This window comes from Pristis pectinata, chromosome 20 (assembly GCF_009764475.1).
Source record: "Pristis pectinata isolate sPriPec2 chromosome 20, sPriPec2.1.pri, whole genome shotgun sequence".
NCBI classification, from domain to species: Eukaryota; Metazoa; Chordata; class Chondrichthyes; order Rhinopristiformes; family Pristidae; genus Pristis; species Pristis pectinata.
The window spans coordinates 21,455,764-21,477,224 of record NC_067424.1 but is presented as its reverse complement, the minus strand read 5'-3'; the positions used below and the strand labels follow the sequence as shown (position 1 = coordinate 21,477,224).

The 21,461-nt window shown below is 36.7% G+C and overlaps 2 protein-coding genes across 2 annotated transcripts in view; both read right to left on the bottom strand.

Annotated features, from left to right (window-relative positions):
• Window positions 1-6,434: 6,434 nt before the first annotated feature.
• Window positions 6,435-7,596, bottom strand: gpr25 (G protein-coupled receptor 25). The gene has a single exon (XM_052035097.1). The coding sequence runs from the start codon at window positions 7,594-7,596 to the stop codon at window positions 6,505-6,507; it is 1,092 nt and encodes a 363-aa protein (XP_051891057.1). The 3' UTR covers window positions 6,435-6,504.
• Window positions 7,597-18,229: 10,633 nt separating this feature from the next.
• LOC127581038 (protein FAM107B-like) overlaps window positions 18,230-21,461 on the bottom strand; it is a 35,833-nt gene continuing 32,601 nt past the window's right edge. Inside the window, exon 4 of the mRNA XM_052035095.1 lies at window positions 18,230-18,337. Within this exon, the coding sequence (XP_051891055.1) occupies window positions 18,230-18,337 (108 nt within the window). The remainder of the gene's footprint in view (window positions 18,338-21,461) is intronic.

Below are 21,461 nucleotides of genomic sequence, written 5' to 3'. Positions count from 1 at the left end.
TAAAAACAGCATTTATCAGTAGTCAGAATGTGGCTGAGTGTCAGCTTGTCTGAGATTCTCAGTTCAGAAAGTGTGATCTGAAACCCAACTGACAAAACGAGTATCACCAATGTTTTGTATTCTCACTGCACAGGTCTTCCACAGCAAATTAATTAAGCATACTCTCAACGTTTTATTAAGTTTATTAACTTTTGTTTTTGCTTCTCTTGTTGAGAAAAAAAACTTTATGAAACTAGCATTGAAGAAATTTATATGAGTAATGCCATAAATATAACTTTCAAAATTTATTCTACCTTGATCTTCTCAATAATTTGATTAATTCAGAATCAAAGAATATTTTAATGAGAATTTTAATCCATGGGGAAACAGTCTTACTTGTATGTTAGGTGCTTGCTGCTCGGTCTCTTCGTCTGTGCTATGTGTGGCCCTGCCTTTCCTCTTAATTTCTAAGGCAGTAGAAATCAACCTTTACCTTAATGAATAATTTTAAGATGTTCAACTTTGCATTTGATACTTCAGAACTTATTCTGACAAAAGTTAATTTTAGTTCCCACTTTACATCAATTGCATGAAAAATTTTAAAAATATAACTAATGAATTATTTTCTGAATTCATCACATGCCACTTCAATTGTGGAAGTACAATGAATGCCTTTGCATCTTTCACACTTAATCTCATAGCCAATTGCTTAACTCATTAATTTAAAAACAGAAATAATTCATAAAACCTGTACATAGGTACAGTGTTTATTAAAAAATAACATATAACAAATATAAGTGTGTTCTAATGGATATTCAAAGTTGAGATAAGCTTTACTAAACACAAGTAAGGGGAGAAACATTGTGAAAAGTAAGTTACTGTGAGAGTAAGTAAAGTACAATACTGCAATAATTATGTTTCATTTACTACACATCCCCACTGTGAAATGATTGTTGTTGTGCAATAGGTATTTATCTTGATCTTTAGAGATTTGCAGCAAAACCTTTGAAACTGTTCTGTTATTGCTGTTTTATGGAAAGAAAAAGTGTGATTTCCCCAAATGATTCAGTAGTTAAATACAATAATGAGGAAGCACTGAGGGGTGTCTAGGAATATCACTGCATCGGCTGCCAACCCAAAACAATTGATGGTAATATCAGTGGTGATATATTTGGCCTCAATATCCACTGGGTGAGGGAGTAGAGGCATTGATTTTAGATTTCACCCCTCCTAATCCATCAGCCACTCTTCATAAGTTTAAAGGTCTAATCTCCCTTGTGTCTTCTCTCTAAAAATTAAAGCCCCAATCAATTTAATTTTTTTTCCAATGTCTGTAATAACTAGACAAACAATGGTAAGGAAAGAAAACTTTCAGATATTTTCATAACTGCCTGTCGAACCAAACTATACTAATCGGACATTTCAAAAATGGTGAATTAGGTGCTTTTTTTCATTAGTTTAATTTGAATGTAGGAAATTGGTGAAGAAAATGGTAATTTGATTTTTTTAACTTTGATTCATTTTCTCTCTTTTCAGTACTCAGTATAAAAAGTAAATGAGATAACTAACTATCTATTAAAGCTGGGAATATTTACACCCTCACTCAGAAGAAAACAAGTGTTGTGCATTTTCTCTTTCTTAGTAATTCTGTAATTAAAAAGTTTTCCTTGTAAAACAGTATAAATTCCATGTAAAACAGCAGAATTAAATTAGAAGTCCAGGTGAGTTTCTGAAATCAGAATGCATTATCATGAAGAGTGAAATACATGATATTTATTAGAGAAACAAAGAACTGCAGATGCTGGAATCTAGATGAAAAACATGATGATACTGGAGGAACTCAGCAGGCCAGGCAGCATCCGTGGAGAAAAGCGGGCAGTCAATGTTTTGGGTCAGGACCCTTCTTCAGGACATGATATTTACTTTTCAGCTCAAATAAACTCCAAAGTCTGACTTCTAAAGATTGTTGTTTTCCAATTACTTTGTAATTTCAGACAATTTATTTTCAATATCATTATTATTATATAGTAATAATGATATTGTCACCTGTCCATTATTTCTTGAAAGACACTTTAAAAAGCAATGTAAGACAATTATTTGTCACCCTTTTTTTCCCAAATCACAGACCTTGATTCTCATTGCTTCACAATGAAGATCAGTCATTTCAGCTCCAGTGGTTTTTAAAATCTTCTCTCCACACCTTAACGCGAACTTCTGAACTTGTAGAATGAGTCAATTTTTTTGCCCCTGATACTTCAGTTTCCTATAATCATTTCAACCGTTCAACCTTGCATTTGATTTAATGCACTGATAAATCAGTTTCACCTCAGGCTTTAAATGCTATTCTGTTGCTCATTTTTATTGACAAAGAATTTACATTCTAGCCTAAATTCCCTTCTCTTTTGTATCCCCCAATCTTATTGACTCTTTTACTCTAGGAATGCCACGTAATCTCATTTTTTGCTTCTGGGTATAAGGTGAAAAAATTAATTCAGTGCTTACTCACAACTGATTATATTCAGAATGGCTTCATTCATTGTGAATGCTTTGTACATGCAACTAGCACTATATTAATGTAAGTTCATTCCTTATGAAAGCAAAGTTTCACTTCAAAAGAATAGCCCTCAAATTACAGTCACAGAAAAGTTAATTGAATTCTTTATAGAAACTCTGCTAAAACAGTTAAGATAGTTCAAGCTATCTATCTGTTAATCTGGTGACTAGGTATGTTAAGTTGTGTCGAATGCTGCATGAATAACATCTGCAATTATTCATGACCCCAGGTTTTCCCAAAGTACTTCACAGCCAACAAAATGCCTTTGACGGCAAGCATCTGTAATGTGGGAAATATGATGGCCAAAATTGCACACAGCAAAATACTGAATTTTTTTTTATTTACAGCATGGTAACAGGCCCTTCCAGCCCAATGAGTCTGCGCCACCCATTTTAAACCCAATTAACCTACCTGTACGTCTTTACAATGTGGGAGGAAACCGGAGCACCCGGAGGAAACCCACACAGACACGGGAGAATGTACAAACTCCTTACAGACAGCGACAAGAATCGAACCCCGATCACTGGCACTGTAATAGCGTCGTGCTAACTGCTACGCTACCATGCCGCCCCAATGAATGAGGGTTAAGCACTGGCTAGGATACCAAAGGTACTAGCCTGCACTCACTTTCATAATAATGTCATTTATGTTCACCTGAGAGGGCAGATTGGGCTTCATTTTAACATGTCTATCAGCACAGCCTTTCCTCGATACTGTGCTGGAGGGTCTGTTTTGCACAAGTCTCAGGAGTATGATTTAAATGTAAAATCATCTGACTCAGAAGCAAGATTGCAAGTAACTAAGCCATGGGTGACACAGGCAGCTGTTACATCATACATCAGGTCATAGACATTTATAAATTTTGTCTTCTAAACTATTAATGCGGTAACAGCTTTAAGTGCTGATAGCACAAAGTTGGATAGCAATGTAGTCTATGAGTAGGATGTAGATAGCTTCGGGGTGATATAGATAGGTTAAGTGAACAGGCAAGTTCATGGCAGATGAAATATAATGTCGAAAAATGCAAGGCAGAAAAGTAGAAAGGCAGAGTAACTTCTAAATGGTGATAGTTTTGAGTGCTATTGATGTTCAGAGGCACCTGCATGTCCTTGTAGATGAAAGTTAATATTCAGGTTCAGCAAGCAGTCAGGAAGACAAATAGTTGGCACTTATTGCAAGAGAATGTAGAGATGTTTCGCTCCAGTTATATTGGGCCCAGGTGGGAGTGCTTCTGGAATACTGTGTACAAGTTTGATCACCAACCAAAGGAAGCATATCCTAGTGATTGAGAAAGTGAAGTTGAGGCTCATAATATTGATTCCTGGAATAGCAGGTTTATCATATGAGGAAAGATTAAGCAGACTGGGGCTGTAGTCTCTTGAGTTTAGAAAAATAAGAGGTGATCTTTTGAAACAAAGAAAATTCTTACAGCCTTTAAATGCAGGGATGATGTTTTCCTTGGTTGGGGTATGCCTCTACTTCTACAGGAGGCTAAGGAAATTCAGCATGTCCCCATTGACCCTCACCAATTTTTATAGATGCACCATAGAAAGCATCCTATCCAGATGTATCACGGCTTGGTATGGCAACTGCTCTGCCCAAGACCACAAGAAACTGCAGAGTTGTGGACACAGCCCACCACATCACAAAAATCAGTGTGCCCTCCATGTATTCTATCTACTCTTCTCACTGCCTCGGTAAAGCAGCCAAAATAATCAAAGACACCCCCTCACCCCAGACATTCTCTCTTCTCCACCCTCCAATCAGGCAGAAGATACAAAAGCCCGAAAGCTCATACCACTAGGCTCAAGGATAGATTCTATCCCATTGTTATAAGACTAGTGAACGGACTTCTTGTACAATAAGATGGACCCTTCATCTCACAATCTACCTTGTCTTGGCCTAGCACCTTATTGTCTGCTGTATTGCTTTTCCCTTGTACTACCTCGATGTACTGATGTGCAGTAATAAACTAATTACCAATTAGTACCAGGAGTCACAGTATCAAATTCAGCAGCTGGTCACTCAGCACGGTGGTAAGAAGAAATTTCCTTAACCAAATGATAGTGAATCTTTGGAACTCTATACCCAAGAGGGTGGTGGTCGCTCAGTCCCGAAGTATACTTAAGAGATTGATTGACTTTTAGATGTCATGTGAATCAAGGAAGTTAATGCAGGACAGTTGGACTACCATAAACGATCAACAATGATCTTACTGCAAAGCAGTCACAAGAGGCCAAATGGCCTATTCTTGCTTCTATTTCCTATAGTCATCTTCATATAGCAATTTGCTTAAACTTTAGCCATGATATCTTATGGAAGACTTTATCATATGTCTTCTCAGAATACATATACATAACATTCATTGACATCCTTCTGTCCATTAATTTGGTCACCACTTCAAAATATTCATTCAGGTCCTCAAACATGGTCTATCCATTACTAATCCAAGTTGGCTGTCCATGATCAACTAAAGATCAGTCTTTCCCATTTGCACATGTTTGTAGGTGTGATTTTATATAGGGGCTGTTTTGTGCACATTAGATTGCACAATGAGTCACTTCAAAATTGATCAGCAATCATTGAGAAATAGACCCATTCTCTTATCAGCTGATATAAACCCTGTCTCTTATTAGATGAGAAGATTTGTATCTCAACCCATTTATCTCTCTTTGATCCAATTCATTTGAAAGCTTTACTCATGTTCATTAATCACACTCTTGAAAGCTGGTAAGTTTTATATGTTTCAGCATGGTGTGTAATGTCGACTGTGTGCAATGTCCACGGAGAATGGACTTTGGTGAAGGAGGAACATGAGTGAAGAAAGAGCTATTGTGCAACTATATATTCAATGAAAATATGCTAGAATTAAAAATACATTGTTTATTTTTGGTTTCATAGTTAAACTGAAAAAACTGACTGATGAGATTTTAGTTTTCTTTGTCTTAAAGAAAGAAAGCTGTTAGCTGTAATTTACTGAATACAGTTAACTTGATGAATTATAGGCTCAGTCTGGTTAAAAGACAAGCCCACCACCCCAGGAATCCATGTGGTGAACCCTCACTGCACATCCTCCACTTAAAGTACATCCCCCCCTGCATAGGGAGACCAGACCTGCACATAATATCTCAGATGTGATCCCAATACAATTGGAGCAGGAGTCTCTATTCTTGTACCTAAATCTTCCTGCAACAAAGGTTAACATATTGTCTGTTCTCCGAATTACCTGCTGTACTTGGATGCCAGCCTCATTGATTCGTGTACAAGGACACCCAGGTTCCTCTGCAAACCATCACCCTTCCCTCTCCCACTATTTAAAAAATATTCTGCCTTTTTATCGAGGTGGATGACCTCACAGCCCTCCACACAATGTTCCATTGGTCATATCCACCCAACCTGTCTATCCGTCTACATCCCTCTGAAACCTCTCTCTTCACAAGTTTATCTGATAAAGTTTCAAGGGTGCCTCAGAAGTAGAAACAAGACAAGAAAAATGGGTGTCTGATGAAAAAGGTACTTTTATTTAATTCAGTTTAAAACATTTAAAGCAGCCAGAATACATGGTATGAAAGACATCACAATTTTACATTTAAATGAAATAGCAGAATTGCTTGCATTTATAGAACTATAGAACCATAGAGCAATACAGCACAATACAGGCCCTTCGGACCACCACGTTGTGCCGCCTAAGACTATCTAACCCCTTCCTCCCACATATCCCTCTATCTTAAATTCCTCCATATGTTTATCTAAATTTATATATCATTACACATCCTATGACCTTTAATGCAATTCGTATTATCACTCAGACTCACCAAGGTTCAGATATATTGGCATGAAGATTCTACAAATGTCACTGTTTGAATCAGAGCACTGAAGGTCTAATCATGAAGTACAGAGATTTAATCATCAGCATTGGAATGTCTGGGTCCTTTCAAGCAAAAACGTTTATTTGTATGTTGCATTAGTTGCTAGAGAAGGTTTGATTTTGTAGTTTCTGCAAATGTGCTGCTCTCTGTGGCTATTGACAAAGAGGCAAAGCTGTTTCTTCTCTTTCTGACGTTGCCAAAAATACAAGAAGATAACCGACTAGTTCTCAGCCGGAAATTACGATCTAAAAGAGCATAAATGATTGGATTCATGCAGCTATTAATGAAAGCCAGGCAAGAAGCAATGGCCAAGCCATGGTTGACAATAGTCCAGCATGACAGGTCAATGTTGTTGAACTTTAAGCACAGGCTTATAGCCTTGAAAACGTTAAAGGGCAACCAAGACAAAATAAATCCAGACACAATAGCGAAGATGATTTTTAAGGAGTTTTCTCTTCTCTGGAGAGTCTTTTTGCTGTGATCATAATGAACCCTTAGTCGGTTAAGAATGGAGCAGTAGCAGAACAGTATGACAACAACAGGCAGGACGAAGGTCAGGCATATAGCAATCAAATTAAAACCTGTGTAGAAACGAGAATTTGAGTCCTCTCTGCAGTAGATTACGTTACTTTGTTCAAGTCTTCTGAAGTAGGCAGAAGGAATGGCTAGAAGCATGGATGTGATCCAGACCACAGAGCTGATTTTCATAGCGTAATTCTGCGTCCTGATATGCTTGAAGTCTAGCATTTTAACGATGGCCAAATAGCGATCTATGCTCATGCAGGTGAGAAAAAATATGCTCGAGTACCTGTTGACAGCAATGATGTAGCTGCTAATTTTGCAGAGTTCATTACCAAAGGTCCACTGGTGATTGTTGCCAGCCGAGGATGCCCATAAAGGCAAGCTGAAGACAAAAATTAGGTCTGCAATTGCTAAGTTGATCACAAAGGTATCAACCAGTCTCCTCCTTCTCTTCTCTTTGAAGGCCATGATTAAAATGACAAAGATATTACCCAAAGATCCAGTAACGAAGATCAGATAGTAGAGAACTGAGATAGAAATATTTGGTGAAAATAATTCCTCATGTAAACAGATATTTTCATTTATGTCATCGACATAATAGTAACTTGGAGCAGAAGTTTCAAAAAATGAATAGTCACCGCTCTGATTAAAAGATCCTTCTTCAGTGGACATTTTCGTTCAACTTGTCACAAACTTGCTCTTACTTTAAATCTGTGATATTGATGAAAGAAAAGCCTTTGCTATTTGCTTTGTTTTGTCCCACAGAGGTCTCACAGGCGTTGTTTGAAGACCTGAAGAGGTGTGATTTATTCACAGGAACAAAGACCGGGTGATCTTGAGAAGAAGAGTAAGAAGTAAAAGTATTGAGCTGCCTTTTTAAATTCGTTTCAATCTAACCAATGAGATGCTGTTTACAACACAAATGTGTCAGACTAGATTTGGTGATAAAGGATGTGTCAGTTAAAAAAGGGGGAGGGACGAAACAAGCACTTCATTATTTGAAGCATTAATTGAGATAAACACTTCAATTGTACTAACCTCTGTCACTCCAACTCAAAGTTAACATTTGCTGAGCAATTGTTTATTTGGGACAAAATGTGGAACTAAAGATTCTATGAAAATCAGAGAATGAACTGAAAGGAAATATTATGCCTCTGACTTTGCTATAGAAGACAGAAAAAGTGCTAATGATCTGCAATGTTAACAACACACAAAGTAGCTGAAAAGTTCAGGATACTGAAATATCCCATGAGTTGCAAATCTCTAGTTGGTCAGTTTAAACACTCAGCAATTTGCTTCCCATAGATAATATCTCACACCAAGCATCCCTGTTATTGTACAAGGACTTTACAACTTGGACATTTATGTCCATTTACCTTGAAAGCAGTGGAACTTAATAGCCTCATCATCTTTTTTAAATGTCCTGTTAATTATCAATACAATACCAAACAATCTATTGGGCTGAGGTAGAATCACAGTTAAATAGTTCTTTTTCATTCTGGCTAGAATGAGTTGTTAGTATAGGTTTTAAAAAATTAAAATGCAAAATTTCATATTTCTTTCTTTTGGTCCAAGTGTCTTCATTTGTCTCTTTCATATTCCAATTATTCTTGCCCTTGAGTTAGGTAACTGATTTGATTCGTATTCACCCTCCTTCACCTTCATAGACTTTTTTTCCCAGTTTTTAAATCTCACTGACTAAGGAGACAGGCCATTGGTTCAGTAAGCTCCCAAATACCTTTTCACCCTCAGCGAGCCATTATTACTTTACATTATTATCAGATTACAACACAAAAGATTTCAAGCTGAAAGATGAGGGAAAAGTGGCATATTTCACAAGAAATCCCACTCCTGCACTATCCAGCCCATCATTTTGTATTATCATGTCTTAATAAAGTTGACAAGAAATGCACAGCCTTCTTTGTATGTTTCTAAAAAATATTAAAATGTTAATTAATTTAAATTTCATTCTTCAAAAACTTATATTAGCTGGACTTTCAGAGTTTTGATGATATTTCTAATGAGTGTTATTACATAAATATAATTCAAGAAGCCCAAATGTGAATGTTTAGAAGACCAGATCTGAGTAGTAGTTAAAGGGCTTTGTACCAGTATCATTATACTATAATTACATTGTTGAATTCAACAAGTATTTACTTACTTCGATGAACGAAAATTTCAATTACGTGGAGAAACCTGACAAATTGCTGTTCTTTATTTTGCATTCTGTTATTGTTTTACCTTGTACTACCTCAATGCACTGTGTAATAATTTGATCTGCAAGAGCGGTATGCAAAACAAGTTTTTCACTGTACCTCGGTACATGTGACAATAATAATAAACCAATTCCAAAATTATGTAGCATTGTGTCAGAAAGTAAATAAGGAGAAACTATTATTACTTGCAGGAAGGTGAGTGGAACAAGAGCAAACAGATTTTAGATAATTGCCAATAGAATTACATGGCAGATGAGGACTTGTTTTTTATACTGCAAGTTGCAATGATCACAACTGTGCCATCTCAAACAGTTGCAGAAGCAGATTCACCGTAATTTCACAAAGGGAATCTGATTAATAATTGAAATGGAGTCAATTTACAAATGTAGGGGGAGAAACAAGTATATAGGAATAAATAGTGTTTATGAAGTGTAGACATGATTGGCTGAATCGCCTCATAATTTGTACAATGACATGATTATACCATATCTGCAAATCTCAAGACTACAAAAAAGCAATACCAAGAAATCTGCAGGAGTGCTTTAGTTATTTACAAAGCCGGAAAGTGACAGAATGAAACCTTATAACCACAGTTCATATAGCATGTTATTCATCAAAGTGTCATGAGCCAAGATGTAATTATCTGTGGCCACGAGTGCAACCTCAGTTTGGTACAAACATTGAAATGTTTGCCCTATGTAATATTTCAACTCTTGTTCACAAACGCTTTTGTTCATTAGGCAGAAATATACCTATAAGTATATTGGTGAGATCTGCTTATCATTGTCCTTTTATAATATAATGTTAACTTATATTCATATTAAGTATATGAAATCAATGTTTTATCTGAGTTCTTATTGATAAAAAACAAATGAACAAAAGACCATTGTTAACATCAATATATCAACATGCAAATTAAAAATGGATTTATTTATATAACAAAAACAACTCTGAATACCTTCTTAAATGGGGAGAAACTATAAGAGTCATAGAGGAACAAAAGAATTTAGGTTTAAAGTGAATTTGAATGTACAAAAGCTCACTAAAATATGATGCACATGTACGAAATTTAGTTAGAAAAGGTAATGAATGCTGCTCCTATCTCAGGGATTTGTAATAGAAAAGCAAAGAAGTAATTTGAGTTGTATAGAGCTTTGGCTGGTCATCATGTGAAGACCTGTGTCAAACCTTGGACACCAAATCTCAGAAAGAAGGTGTAAATGCTGAGAATTCCAGGAAACTCCTGCCAAATCCTGAAATTTGCCACTAATAGCAAGAGTAAAGGCCATCGATTCAATGTGTAATTGCAGGTAAATTGGACTAAAATTCACGCCATTAGTTTCTGACACTGTCGATTTCTTCTCCATATATACCTCAGGCTTCAACATTGCTGACAAAGCTATAATGTGACACGACATGAAATCCCTTTTAGAAGTCTATATACAACTCATTAGCAGCATTGCTGTCTTCATTGCTCTCATCTAACTCATCAAAATACTCAATAAACTTAACACAACATGACTTACATCTCACAAGTCTGTGCTGGCTTATATGCTTCCGAGTGACTATTAATCTTGTCCTGAATTAATGCATCTAAAAGCTTTTCCACCACTGAGGTTAATCTAACTAACCTAGAGTTGTAGAGTTTATCTTTACTCCTTTTTTTGAAACATTAACAATTTCCCAGCACTCTTGCACTTTTTACCACCCAAGGCTGAATAGAAGATTACAACCTCTACCTTTGCAATTTGCACTCTTGCATCTTTTAGGATGCATCCCATCCAGGTTAATTGACTAATTAAGTACAGCTAGCATTTATCATGCTTCCCCTTTATCAATTTTTGGTCTATCCAGTTTCTTACTATAACCCTGGTAGCATCTTCATCCTTGATAAAAATCAATGGACAGGATTCATTTCATACTTCATACATACCTCTGCCCCCAAATGGCCACAACCTTCCTCTTCCTACCCTATACTATTTAAATGTCTACAGAAACCTTTTAGGCTACATTTCAAATTAGCTGCAGATCTGCTCTTTCCTCTTTTTATTTCTCTTTTCACTTTGCAACTGAGTTTTCTTTATTCAATCTGGTTCTCTCATGGTGTCAGCTTTATATTTATCAAACACCAAGCTTTATTTTCTGCCTCATCTCACTCACTTTGTCCTCTGTGGAGCTCTGGGTACAGTTGCCTTACTGTTGTTATGCAGCCCTAATGTTAACCTATTATGTAACCCTAATATTAACCTATTCTTTACATGAACAAGTTGTGGTTCATTTGAAGGTCTTGCCTACCAATCTTTGATTTCAATTACCCTGGTCAGGTTCAGACGCAACCTACTAAAAAATTGGTCCTCCTCTAATTAAAGATTTTTATAGTAAACACTTCTTGTTTCTTTCTGTAGCTAACCTAAATTCTATGATGATATGATCACTGCTCCTTCAATACCATCCCCTCCCCCTCCACCTCCGCTCACCTCGACTGATCAGCCTCATTTCCCACAACCAAATCTGGCAATTCCTTCTTCCCTTACAGGACAAGAGCATACTGATTAAGAAAGCACACTTCAGAAATTATTTTCCTTCTTTGCTTTTTACATTGCTATTATTATCCCAGTTTACATTTGGGTAATTGGTGCCCCAACATCCTTGTTCTATAGTCCTTCGACCTCTGCATAATCTATATCCTTCCTACTAAACAAAACTGCAGATTATTAATTTACAAGCATAATTAGTCCATGAATTAAACTGTATCCATATAGTAAAGTTATTGCACCAGATATTCAAAACTTAAATAAAGCAACAAAGATTCGAATTATGAAAAACTATTGAAAAAGACTAAAAATAGCAAATCTTTTAAAATTTAATATTTGAGTAAGGTACATGTGAGTAATAGATATATAAAAACTCTAAAGTACCAAAAATTTCAAATTTTTAGGATTGAAATTGCACCCACATTAGTGCATTTTCTTAATTCAAGCACAATGTCTGTTTCAGAACTACTTTCCTTTTTTCAGATCCATGCCCTACTTTAAGCTTTTGTTTCCTTCATGGAACTCTCCAAATCATTCCTTTAATTTTAACCCTCTGCTGCCAATCATGGTCTTCCATTTCAACCCCTACAATCCCAGATGAATTTTCAATCATATGCTCGTTATAAGAGTTATGTTTTCTTGGACTGTGTCAGCTCAGTCCTCTCATTTTCATTTTGGTTCTCTGCTTAAGTTTCTTTACTGTTGCTTCATTTCTTCCTTCTTCAGTCTTCGTAGTCATGTTTGCAGCTCACTTTTTATGCACCAGCTTCAATCCCCTTAGTTTAAAATTTCTTAAGAACCTTAAAGATCTAATTGTGAGACACCAGTAGGCTTTAAAAAGATTGACACAAATATCTCTCAGCACAAGCAAAATCTGATCATATTAAAACCTTCAGTATGTATAAATTCAAGCATTAAACCTAAAGTTTCCTCAGAAATTACCAAGTGCTGAAAATCAGATGGAAAATTAACAACAGAATTCAGAAAGGGTTGACATGAATTCCCCAGAATTAAATCCAGCAGTAAGAAACAGTGAAATGGCCTTGACTGATGTGTAAGACAAATAAGAATGAATTAAAAAATTAAAATTATGAAGTTTTTTTTATCTAACAAAGAAAATCATAAAATCACATACATCACACAGGATGTGATTTTGTGATTTTCCTTATTTGATTAAAATATCTTTAGAATCTTATTTTTTATTTTTTTATTTGCTTCATTAGCTAAGGCTAATTATGAAGAAAGAGAGGTTATCACATCACCTCTCATTCTCAATGATTAGTCTCTTCACAGTTTTGTTTTACCCATCCAATTCTTTGGTGGTGTGACTATTGAAATAATGTTCCCTGGTTATGTGAGTTAGCTGATCTCAGTTGTTGTTTTGGTAAAGCTACTACAAATAATCTTTAGGAAGAGTTAAATCATTTAGGATTCTAATGGAGTTCAGTTGTAAATTATCAGATGAAATTACTTGCAGTATTCATGATTAAAATTCACATTAGAGAATGGGAATTTCCATGTGTCCAACTAATGAGAGAAGATGTAGATAAACAAAAAAACAACAAATAAACAGCTGGCTTTGAATTTCAGCTCACGTGATTAAAAATTTATGCAGTCACTGTCATTGAAAGAATAAGACCAAAGTATCTGTGAATGTCTTAAAATGCAAAAGAGCAAAAAATAGTGGGAAATGGAAACTTTTTGGCTGAAGAAACAGACAAAGTATGAAGACATATAATGTATTGCAAAGAGTAGCCAAAATGAGTGGTGGGGGGAGCATTTTTTTTCTTTGAAGTGATAACAAATCGTATCTGTTTTGTAATCTTGTTTACTGAAAAATGTTGAAGGATCCGTGGCATTTATTTTCCCCTACAAAACAAATCTTGTAATGTTATCTGTCTAAGTATCTAAATATCTTCCATGTAGGCTCTGCTGTGAAGTTGTAAGTTAAGTTATAGGACACATGTTAGAGATAGAGACTGACTATTTCTCCTGTGCATCCTTTCACTCATTCTTTGGAGAGAAAACATGTATTCAGTTTGTATGTGCATGAGGTAAACTGCCATTTGCAAACAAAAGTTATTTCCTGAATGATGTTGAGATGTGATTCTCCAGTGCAGACTGAAAGTTGTTACGCACAATAGCAAAGGAAAGCTGACAATCAGGAAAAGGAAATGAGAGAGAGTGAGATGGATAAGAAAAAAGATTAAGGAAGAGGAATAATGGATATGAGGTATAAGGAGAGAGGAGTTTCAGAGAGTAACGAGTTATGAAGAGTTCAGAAAGAGTAAGAGGTCAGGAGTAAGAGACTAGTTCTCCCTGATAAACACAAGGACAGTGATGAGGTGGGTGGTGGTGGAGTGGGGCTGTTGAAAGGACAATCAGCTAAAATTTTCTATTGAAGTAACACTAAGCTAATAACACTTGTTGTTACTGATATGAAGATGATGACGAATCCTCAGGCAAAACACAGATAGATGCCAATATTCAAGTTTTGCTGTCCAAGGTACACTGCTCCAATGCTAACATCACAGCAGCGTCTCACCTTTGAACATGTTGAATGTATGAAATATACAGGGTAGGCACAAACTAAACAGGCCAAAAAGTTGTCTTTTCATTTCAGGACAGATTATCCTTTTCACACTCCATTATTGGCAATAAGCCTCCTTGTTATTGTTAATTAACTAATGCATGTGAAGTATTATAGGAAAATAATTTTTCTCTATTTTACTATTGCTTTTTGTACCTCAATCCCATCTTTCTTCTCCTCCTTATTTTTCCTTATAGTACAGGATTCTAATTTGAAGCCATCCATTCAACTTTACACTTTCTTCTTGGTCATTGTACTGCTAGTTTCAGAATTCTTCATTTTGTTTCGTTAAGGGGATACTTTATGGTCATACAGGTATCCATTTTCCCTTGCCACAACATCATCAACAATTTCACGTGCAAAAAATTAAAATATTAGGCATGCAAGTGAAAATCTAACACGGTGGATTCTGTTCCGACAATGGGTCTTTGACCTGAAATGTTAGCTCTGTTTCCCTCTCCACTGATGCTGCCTGAACTGATGTTTTGTTTTAAATTTTCAGCATCTGCAGTTTTTTATTAGATGCCATTTGATGCCCTTTCTCTTAAGCTTGAATATTGTGGAAACAATATGAAAATCTTGTTTCCATAATATTCGATATGAAGAGAAAGTTTTTTTTTAAATCTTTGTGGAGATGAAGGAGGGTGCTATCCTCTGTATAGAGGGAGGTGATTTTTAATTAATTGTGGAAAGAGGTTGTGCCAATTTTATATTTGTGCCTAACCCATTTTGTACTCGATGCATTGGGACCACGGAGCACTTACAGAACTATAATTGGGTTTCCTCTGTGAGGTTTATGTAGGTGTTGAACCTGACATGTACAATGCAGTCAACGTGACTGGTCAACCAAAGGCATTTTTGAACTCTTGCCACAGGTGTTTAATATTGATTGAATGTGGAAGGATCAAAGTTTTCTCAGTTGTTGCGCTATGTTTGCCTTTATTAGAGGGTAGGTTTTAACCCAACTATTAAGGGTGAAAAATCAGTGAATATCACTGATCCCTGTTGTAAAGGGATGAATGGGAGACACTGGGATCAGAAAAGAGGATATTCATGTTCAGCAATTTGTATTTTTTTACAGATGTGCCACTTCTAGGAAGCTTGCTTTGCTATGGTACTTGTGATCATTGTGGGTGTTTGCACTTCTGCATTGCACCTGTTACTGGTTTTGGTTCTGTCTCACTTGTGTTGTTTTGATTTATTTTCAGTCCCCTGTGTTCTGTTGATTGCTAGATGAAACGGTTTTATGTTTGCAAACCACAATTTTGAAGATAGGCATCTTGCTCTGCACCCCCCTCATTCCTCCTGCCTTTTTTAAAGTGAAGAAGTTAACAAAGAGAGCTGCTCTGCATAAAACTGCACCCATGCTTACCCAACTCCCTGTATCTGGACAACTTTGAGGAGATTTGCTTTCACTAGTCAGGCAGTCATGCTTTTGCGCTGTTTCCTCAAGCCAGACCCTCAGACAAGTTCCAGGACCAGTACAGCTATTGATTTGTACCCAACATGATGCACAATTTGATAGCCAATGACTTTGATTCTACTGCAGCACAAGTGGTAGCCACCTAGTAATGCCCAATGAAAAGCTCAAATCTTTGCCATGCAAAGTCAACTTGTTACCATCATGACAGTGGATATATTGATAATCTTGAACATGTCCTCCTGCAGATTACACAGATTACTAAAGTGCACCTTGCCAATGGTAGTGAGTAGCTGGAATGTAATCCATTGTCCTCTCTCAGGAAGACTGAATTCACTTTCCTTCCACTCTCTCTCCACCAGTGTCCTTACCGACCAGTCAACTAGCCCAGACTGCCCCTGTTCAAGATGAAGTATGCAACTTTGACTAAATCTTCTTGAACCTGATGTGTTAGTGATCAATCTCCAAAGCCATGTGCAGTCTCCACCACTGGCAAAATACTGCGTTGGAGTTAAAGGACAGGAAATGCACATGTATATTTAGAAAACTTCTGCATGCATTTAAGGTAGTTTTATTTATAAATTAGGTCTGGAATATTTAAATTTGGAATATTTATTTTGTGCTGGCTTTTATTTTTCCATTGTCCTCAAATGGACTCTGTGGTCAGTGTCAGATGGAAGTTATGGTGCAGGATCATTGATGAGTGGAAAGTTTGGATTGTGCTCATTTGAATGGCATTTGGGTGAATTTTTCTTGGGAATTTCAACCAGGAAGGGGCTCTTTGGGTTGCTTCATCCCTTCCTCTTCCTCCTTTATGTCTCCTCTATCTTCACATTTATGATTCTATGCACAAGCAGTTTGTCATGTGTGGGAGCCAATTATTCTCTGCCAGCATTGCAAAGTGAAAATTCAGGACGACAAACCACCTTTAAAGCGCAGTTCATGTGGTCTTAAATAAATGACACATGTGGCATAATTTGGAGCTAAGCATTAGGATCAGGTAGAAGAGAGTGGAATGTGAATGGAGAACTAATCATCTGAGCAGAGAGGGATTGTGTGGAGAGAGAGGAGAACAGGAAGAAATAGGATTTCAAGGGAAGAAAGGATTACATGGGGAGAGAATGCAATGAATGGGAGAGAGAGGGTCACAAGGAGAGGGTGGATCAGTAGGACAGGTGGTTGCATGGGGAGAGGGGATTGCATGCAAATAGTTTCATAGCTACTGCTACAGAGTAGGGTTTTCTTTAAAATAATTAAAATGCTTATTTAATTACTCAAATTTCATGATTGTAATGATAGGATTTAAAACTTGGAAAAATGATCCAGAATTCTAGCTGCTAATCCAGCATCCTAACCACTGTTACACTGCACCTCATATATTAGCTCAGATGCATACCCTAACTGTTTTCTTAATTAACTCTTATACATCATAAATGAAAATGAAGACAAGTGGGTGCATTTATTGTTACACCCCCCACACTCAAACAAGATGATATTCACTGATACAAGGGAAAATAAATTATCACTGAAAAATCTATCATTGAAGACCAGATTGAGGGTAACAAATGATCTAAAATTCTTTGTATCAAGCAAAACAGTAAAAGCTTTTCACTTTGGGCACAGGTAGATGGTATCAGATAAAAACAAGTGTCAAGTGCACAGAAGAGTTAGATGCAGAGTAAGGAACACACTCTGCTACAATAATATTTAAATCTTACCAGCTTCTGCACTAGTGTGGCATAGTTGTATTACCAACCATTGAGCTCTGTGCTCAAAACTGAATGTATAGTACTAATTAGCATCCAATTGAGTCCAGTGTTGGTCCACTAGAAACTAAATTGAAACTAGTGTACTCATATTTTATGTAGACATTTCAGAAGAGACATTTTTTTTCTTGTCAGTTTTAGATTTCTAGTGCAATGTTGTTTCAGTCAATTCTTAACCACAGTTTGGCCATGATGTAGTTCTCACGTAATTGGAAAGCAAGACGTAGAAACGTTAATAAAGCAAGTTATTTTAATTTGTTAAAGGAGGTGTACAAACAGCTAATTATACATTTTTTAATCTGCTGAATGCTATATTTCTACATTGTTCCAATAAACCCATTTAGTAAATTATCTCATTCAGTAAACTACCCCTGCAAATAGCTATGAAATCATTGGGAAGTGTATATAATGTGGTATAATGTTGTTCAATAACAGTCATTCCTGACCATAGTAGATTATATCATTTGAAAAAATGGTTCATGCCTGTTTAAAATGACCAAAACAAAGTATATAATAGTCTGCTGCTGTGGACAAACAGACATATAAAAGTTGAGAATAACAAAAGTAGTAAAATGACTGACAGAAAATATGCTAAAAGTGATTGCTCAGTTTTGAGAACAGTTGTGTTGTAAATGAAAAATGAGCCAAATGTTGGCAGAAATCAATCAATTCATTTTTGGAAGCTGCAAGTTCCATCTTTTCCATCACTTCGTGGGCTAGAATAAATACCGATGAGGCACAGCTTAAGTTAATAACCATGTTTTTCTTGACTCGGTCATCTAGCCATTCGCTGCATCTGCTTTCTTTGTTGTCCTCAATGTTTCTTTGATTTTGACAAATTCTGGGACATTTTCTTGTTCTTCCAGCTTTTGGTGTTCCTGTTCATACTGCCAAAGAAAAGGGAAGTAATTTACATAAGCAATGCTATTCCATAGTAGGATAAATGTAAAATTTAAGCAGTTTGAAAGAACTACTTTGCATAAGTTACAAGATCCCTCTCTGTAAAGCTGAACATTCAAAATTCTTGTTATGCTTAACCTAACTCTCACCAAAATCTGTTCACCTGTCACCTGTGTGCTCAATAGTCAAGCTTTGATTTAAAAATTCTCATTCATGTTTACAAAGCTTCCCCTGGTCTCTTCCTACCAATCTCTATAAACTCGTCCAAACCTACAACTTCTCAGATTTTTGCACTTCCCTAAATCCAGCCTTTTGCACTCATAATCTGGCTTTAGAATCTTCTTCTTAAATCTCCCTATCTTCCTTTTAGCCACTGATTAAAACTCTCTGTAACTAAATATTCTCCAACTGTCCTAATCCCTCATTTTGATGGGTTATTATCATTTTGTTTCTATAAAATATTTTGGGATGATTTTCCACATTAACAATATAAATATAAATACTGGTTGTTGTTGTGTAACTAGCCAGCCAGCATTCTACAGATTAGACCTATCAACATATTACACATAACAGACAAATAGTAGTGACCAGTGGTGTTCCGCAGAGGTCGGTGTTGGGTCTGCTACTTTTCACGTTATATGTTAATGATCTGGATGACTGAATTGATAGCTTTGTTGTCAAGTTTGCGGATGATACAAAGATAGGGAGAGGGGCAGGTAGTGTTGAGGAAGCAGCGAGTCTGAAGAAGGACTTGGACAAGTTGGGAGAATGGGCAAAGAAGTGGCAGATGGAATACAGCAGATGGAATACAGATGGAATACATAGTCATGCACTTTGGTAAAAGGAATAAAGAGATAGACTATTTTCTAAACGGGGAGGATTCCCTCAAGGTTAACTTGCAGGTTGAGTCAGTAGTAAGGAAGGCAAATGCAATGTTAGCATTCATTTCGAGTGGACTAGAATATAAAAGCAATGATGTACTGCTGAGGCTTTATAAGGCATTGGTCAGACCACATTTGGAGTATTGTGAGCAGTTTTGGGCCCTATATCTAAGGAAGGATGTGCTGGCATTGCAGAGGGTCCAGAGGAGGTTTACAAGAATGATCCCAGGTATGAAAAGGTTAATGTATGAGGAGAGTTTGATGGCTCTGAGCCTGTACTCACTTGAGTTTAGCAGGAAGAGGAGGGGATCTCATTGAAACTAACCGAATATTAAAAGGCCTGCATAGACTGGACGTGGATAGGATGTTTCCAGTAGTGGGAGAGTCTAGGACCAGAGGGCACCCTAGAAAAATGTCCCTTTAGAACAGAGATGAGAAGAAATTTCTTTAGCCAGATGGTGGTGAATCTGTGGAATTCATTGCCACAGATGGCTGTATATTTAAAGTGGAGCTTGATAGATTCTTGATTAGTAAGAACATCAAAGGTTATGGGGAGAAGGCAGGAGAATGGGTTTGAGAGGGAAAAATAAATCAGCCGTGATCGAATGGTGGAGCAGACTCAGTGGACAAAATAGCCTAATTCTACTCCTATGTCTTATGGTTTTATAATAGTCACAAACAAGGTGATTACAGATAAGCAGATCCTTCCAGATTAGAAGACTTTCTGAATTTGTATATGAATGAAAAACCTACACCACATTTCCAGCCTGTAACCAAAATGAAAGTCTTTGTGCCCAATTCAAGATCTGCAGCAAGCAATCATTGCTCTCCCTAGCCAATGAAATGTTTGGAGTTACCACAAACTGTTCCCAATGTGGGAACAACTTGCAGAGAGATACTGATTCCATCATGGACTTCCTTCAATCCCCACCCTCCACACTGGGCACAGATCTTTCTATAACCCCACCACCAAGCCATGGTCTTTCTTCTCCAGCTCCATGACCCACTGTCTCCATCCCACTACCAATCACTGTCTTCCCACTCCTTGCTCAATCTACCTTTGGCAAGGCCAGAGCTCTGATAGCCCCACCTTCAAATCTCCTGAATACAACACAGCCCAGCTGGACACTTTTTGCTGACTTCCCGAGCAAGCACTGGTGAGAGGAATGCCAGGAAGTACATTTTTGACTCTCAGCTCTCAACTCTGAATTGTCCAGTCAAGGGCCAAAATGCTGCACTTGTCTGGTGCTACGAATGGAATATCTAGGTAGTTCAGTTTTTTTTTCTCTGAGATTCAGAGCTGGATGATAATTATTAAGCTCACCATAAATCTGGTGATTGTGTCCACCTATTTAACACTGATATAGCTGTCTCTGAGTTTAGGCAACCAAAGTGAACATCACCATAGAATTCAATGCAAATAATTAGGCCAACTGAAGTTTAACATGAAAGCATGTAACAATGTATTTCTGTTTTGTAGTTTGCCACAGCTTATTAATGGGGAAATGACTCTTGGTACTGAAGGAAAGGCCCAGAAATAAAACAACTCTTGAACAAAACATCTGAAACCTCAGTGCATCTTTTACATTAATTGCAGTAGTTAGAAATAACAATTATTTATACCACATTCTGAAACAGTTTGCCTCATAGGGAATGGTGTAATGCTTCAGTTATCATACTTTAAGTAAACACGAACAAAACCTCAAACACCTTGTATTTATGCTACGTTACAGAAAATGCCTTTACCACAGAATATGTCTTAAGGCACTTGAGGAAAAACAAACAAGGAATGAGAAGGGGATTGCAGAAGGTTATCTCAAATTAAATTTAACTGCATGTAAAAGATGTATAGGGTGAGGGTTTTTAAAGTCAAAAATGCAAAAGGTTTTTTTTTATTTAAATCCAGATTGATTATGAACAGCAGAGCTTTGGGAATATAAGATATAATTTGGGATAGCACATGAGCAACAAAGTTATCCATAAGTTAAGGTTTATGGAAGAGGAAGAGGAGTAGGCAGAGAAAGCATTTGAATTAATAGATAGAGAAATGGCAAAGGAATATGACAATTTCAGTGGCAAATAGAGGGTCTTGGTAATGTTAGAGCAGAAAAACATGACAGTTTTATTGACAGAAGAAATATGGGGTTAGAAGCTCAGCTTACAGTTAATAGGATGCTTACAATGCAAACTACCTGCCTTGATTACAGTGAAGTACGATATATGTTTTGTG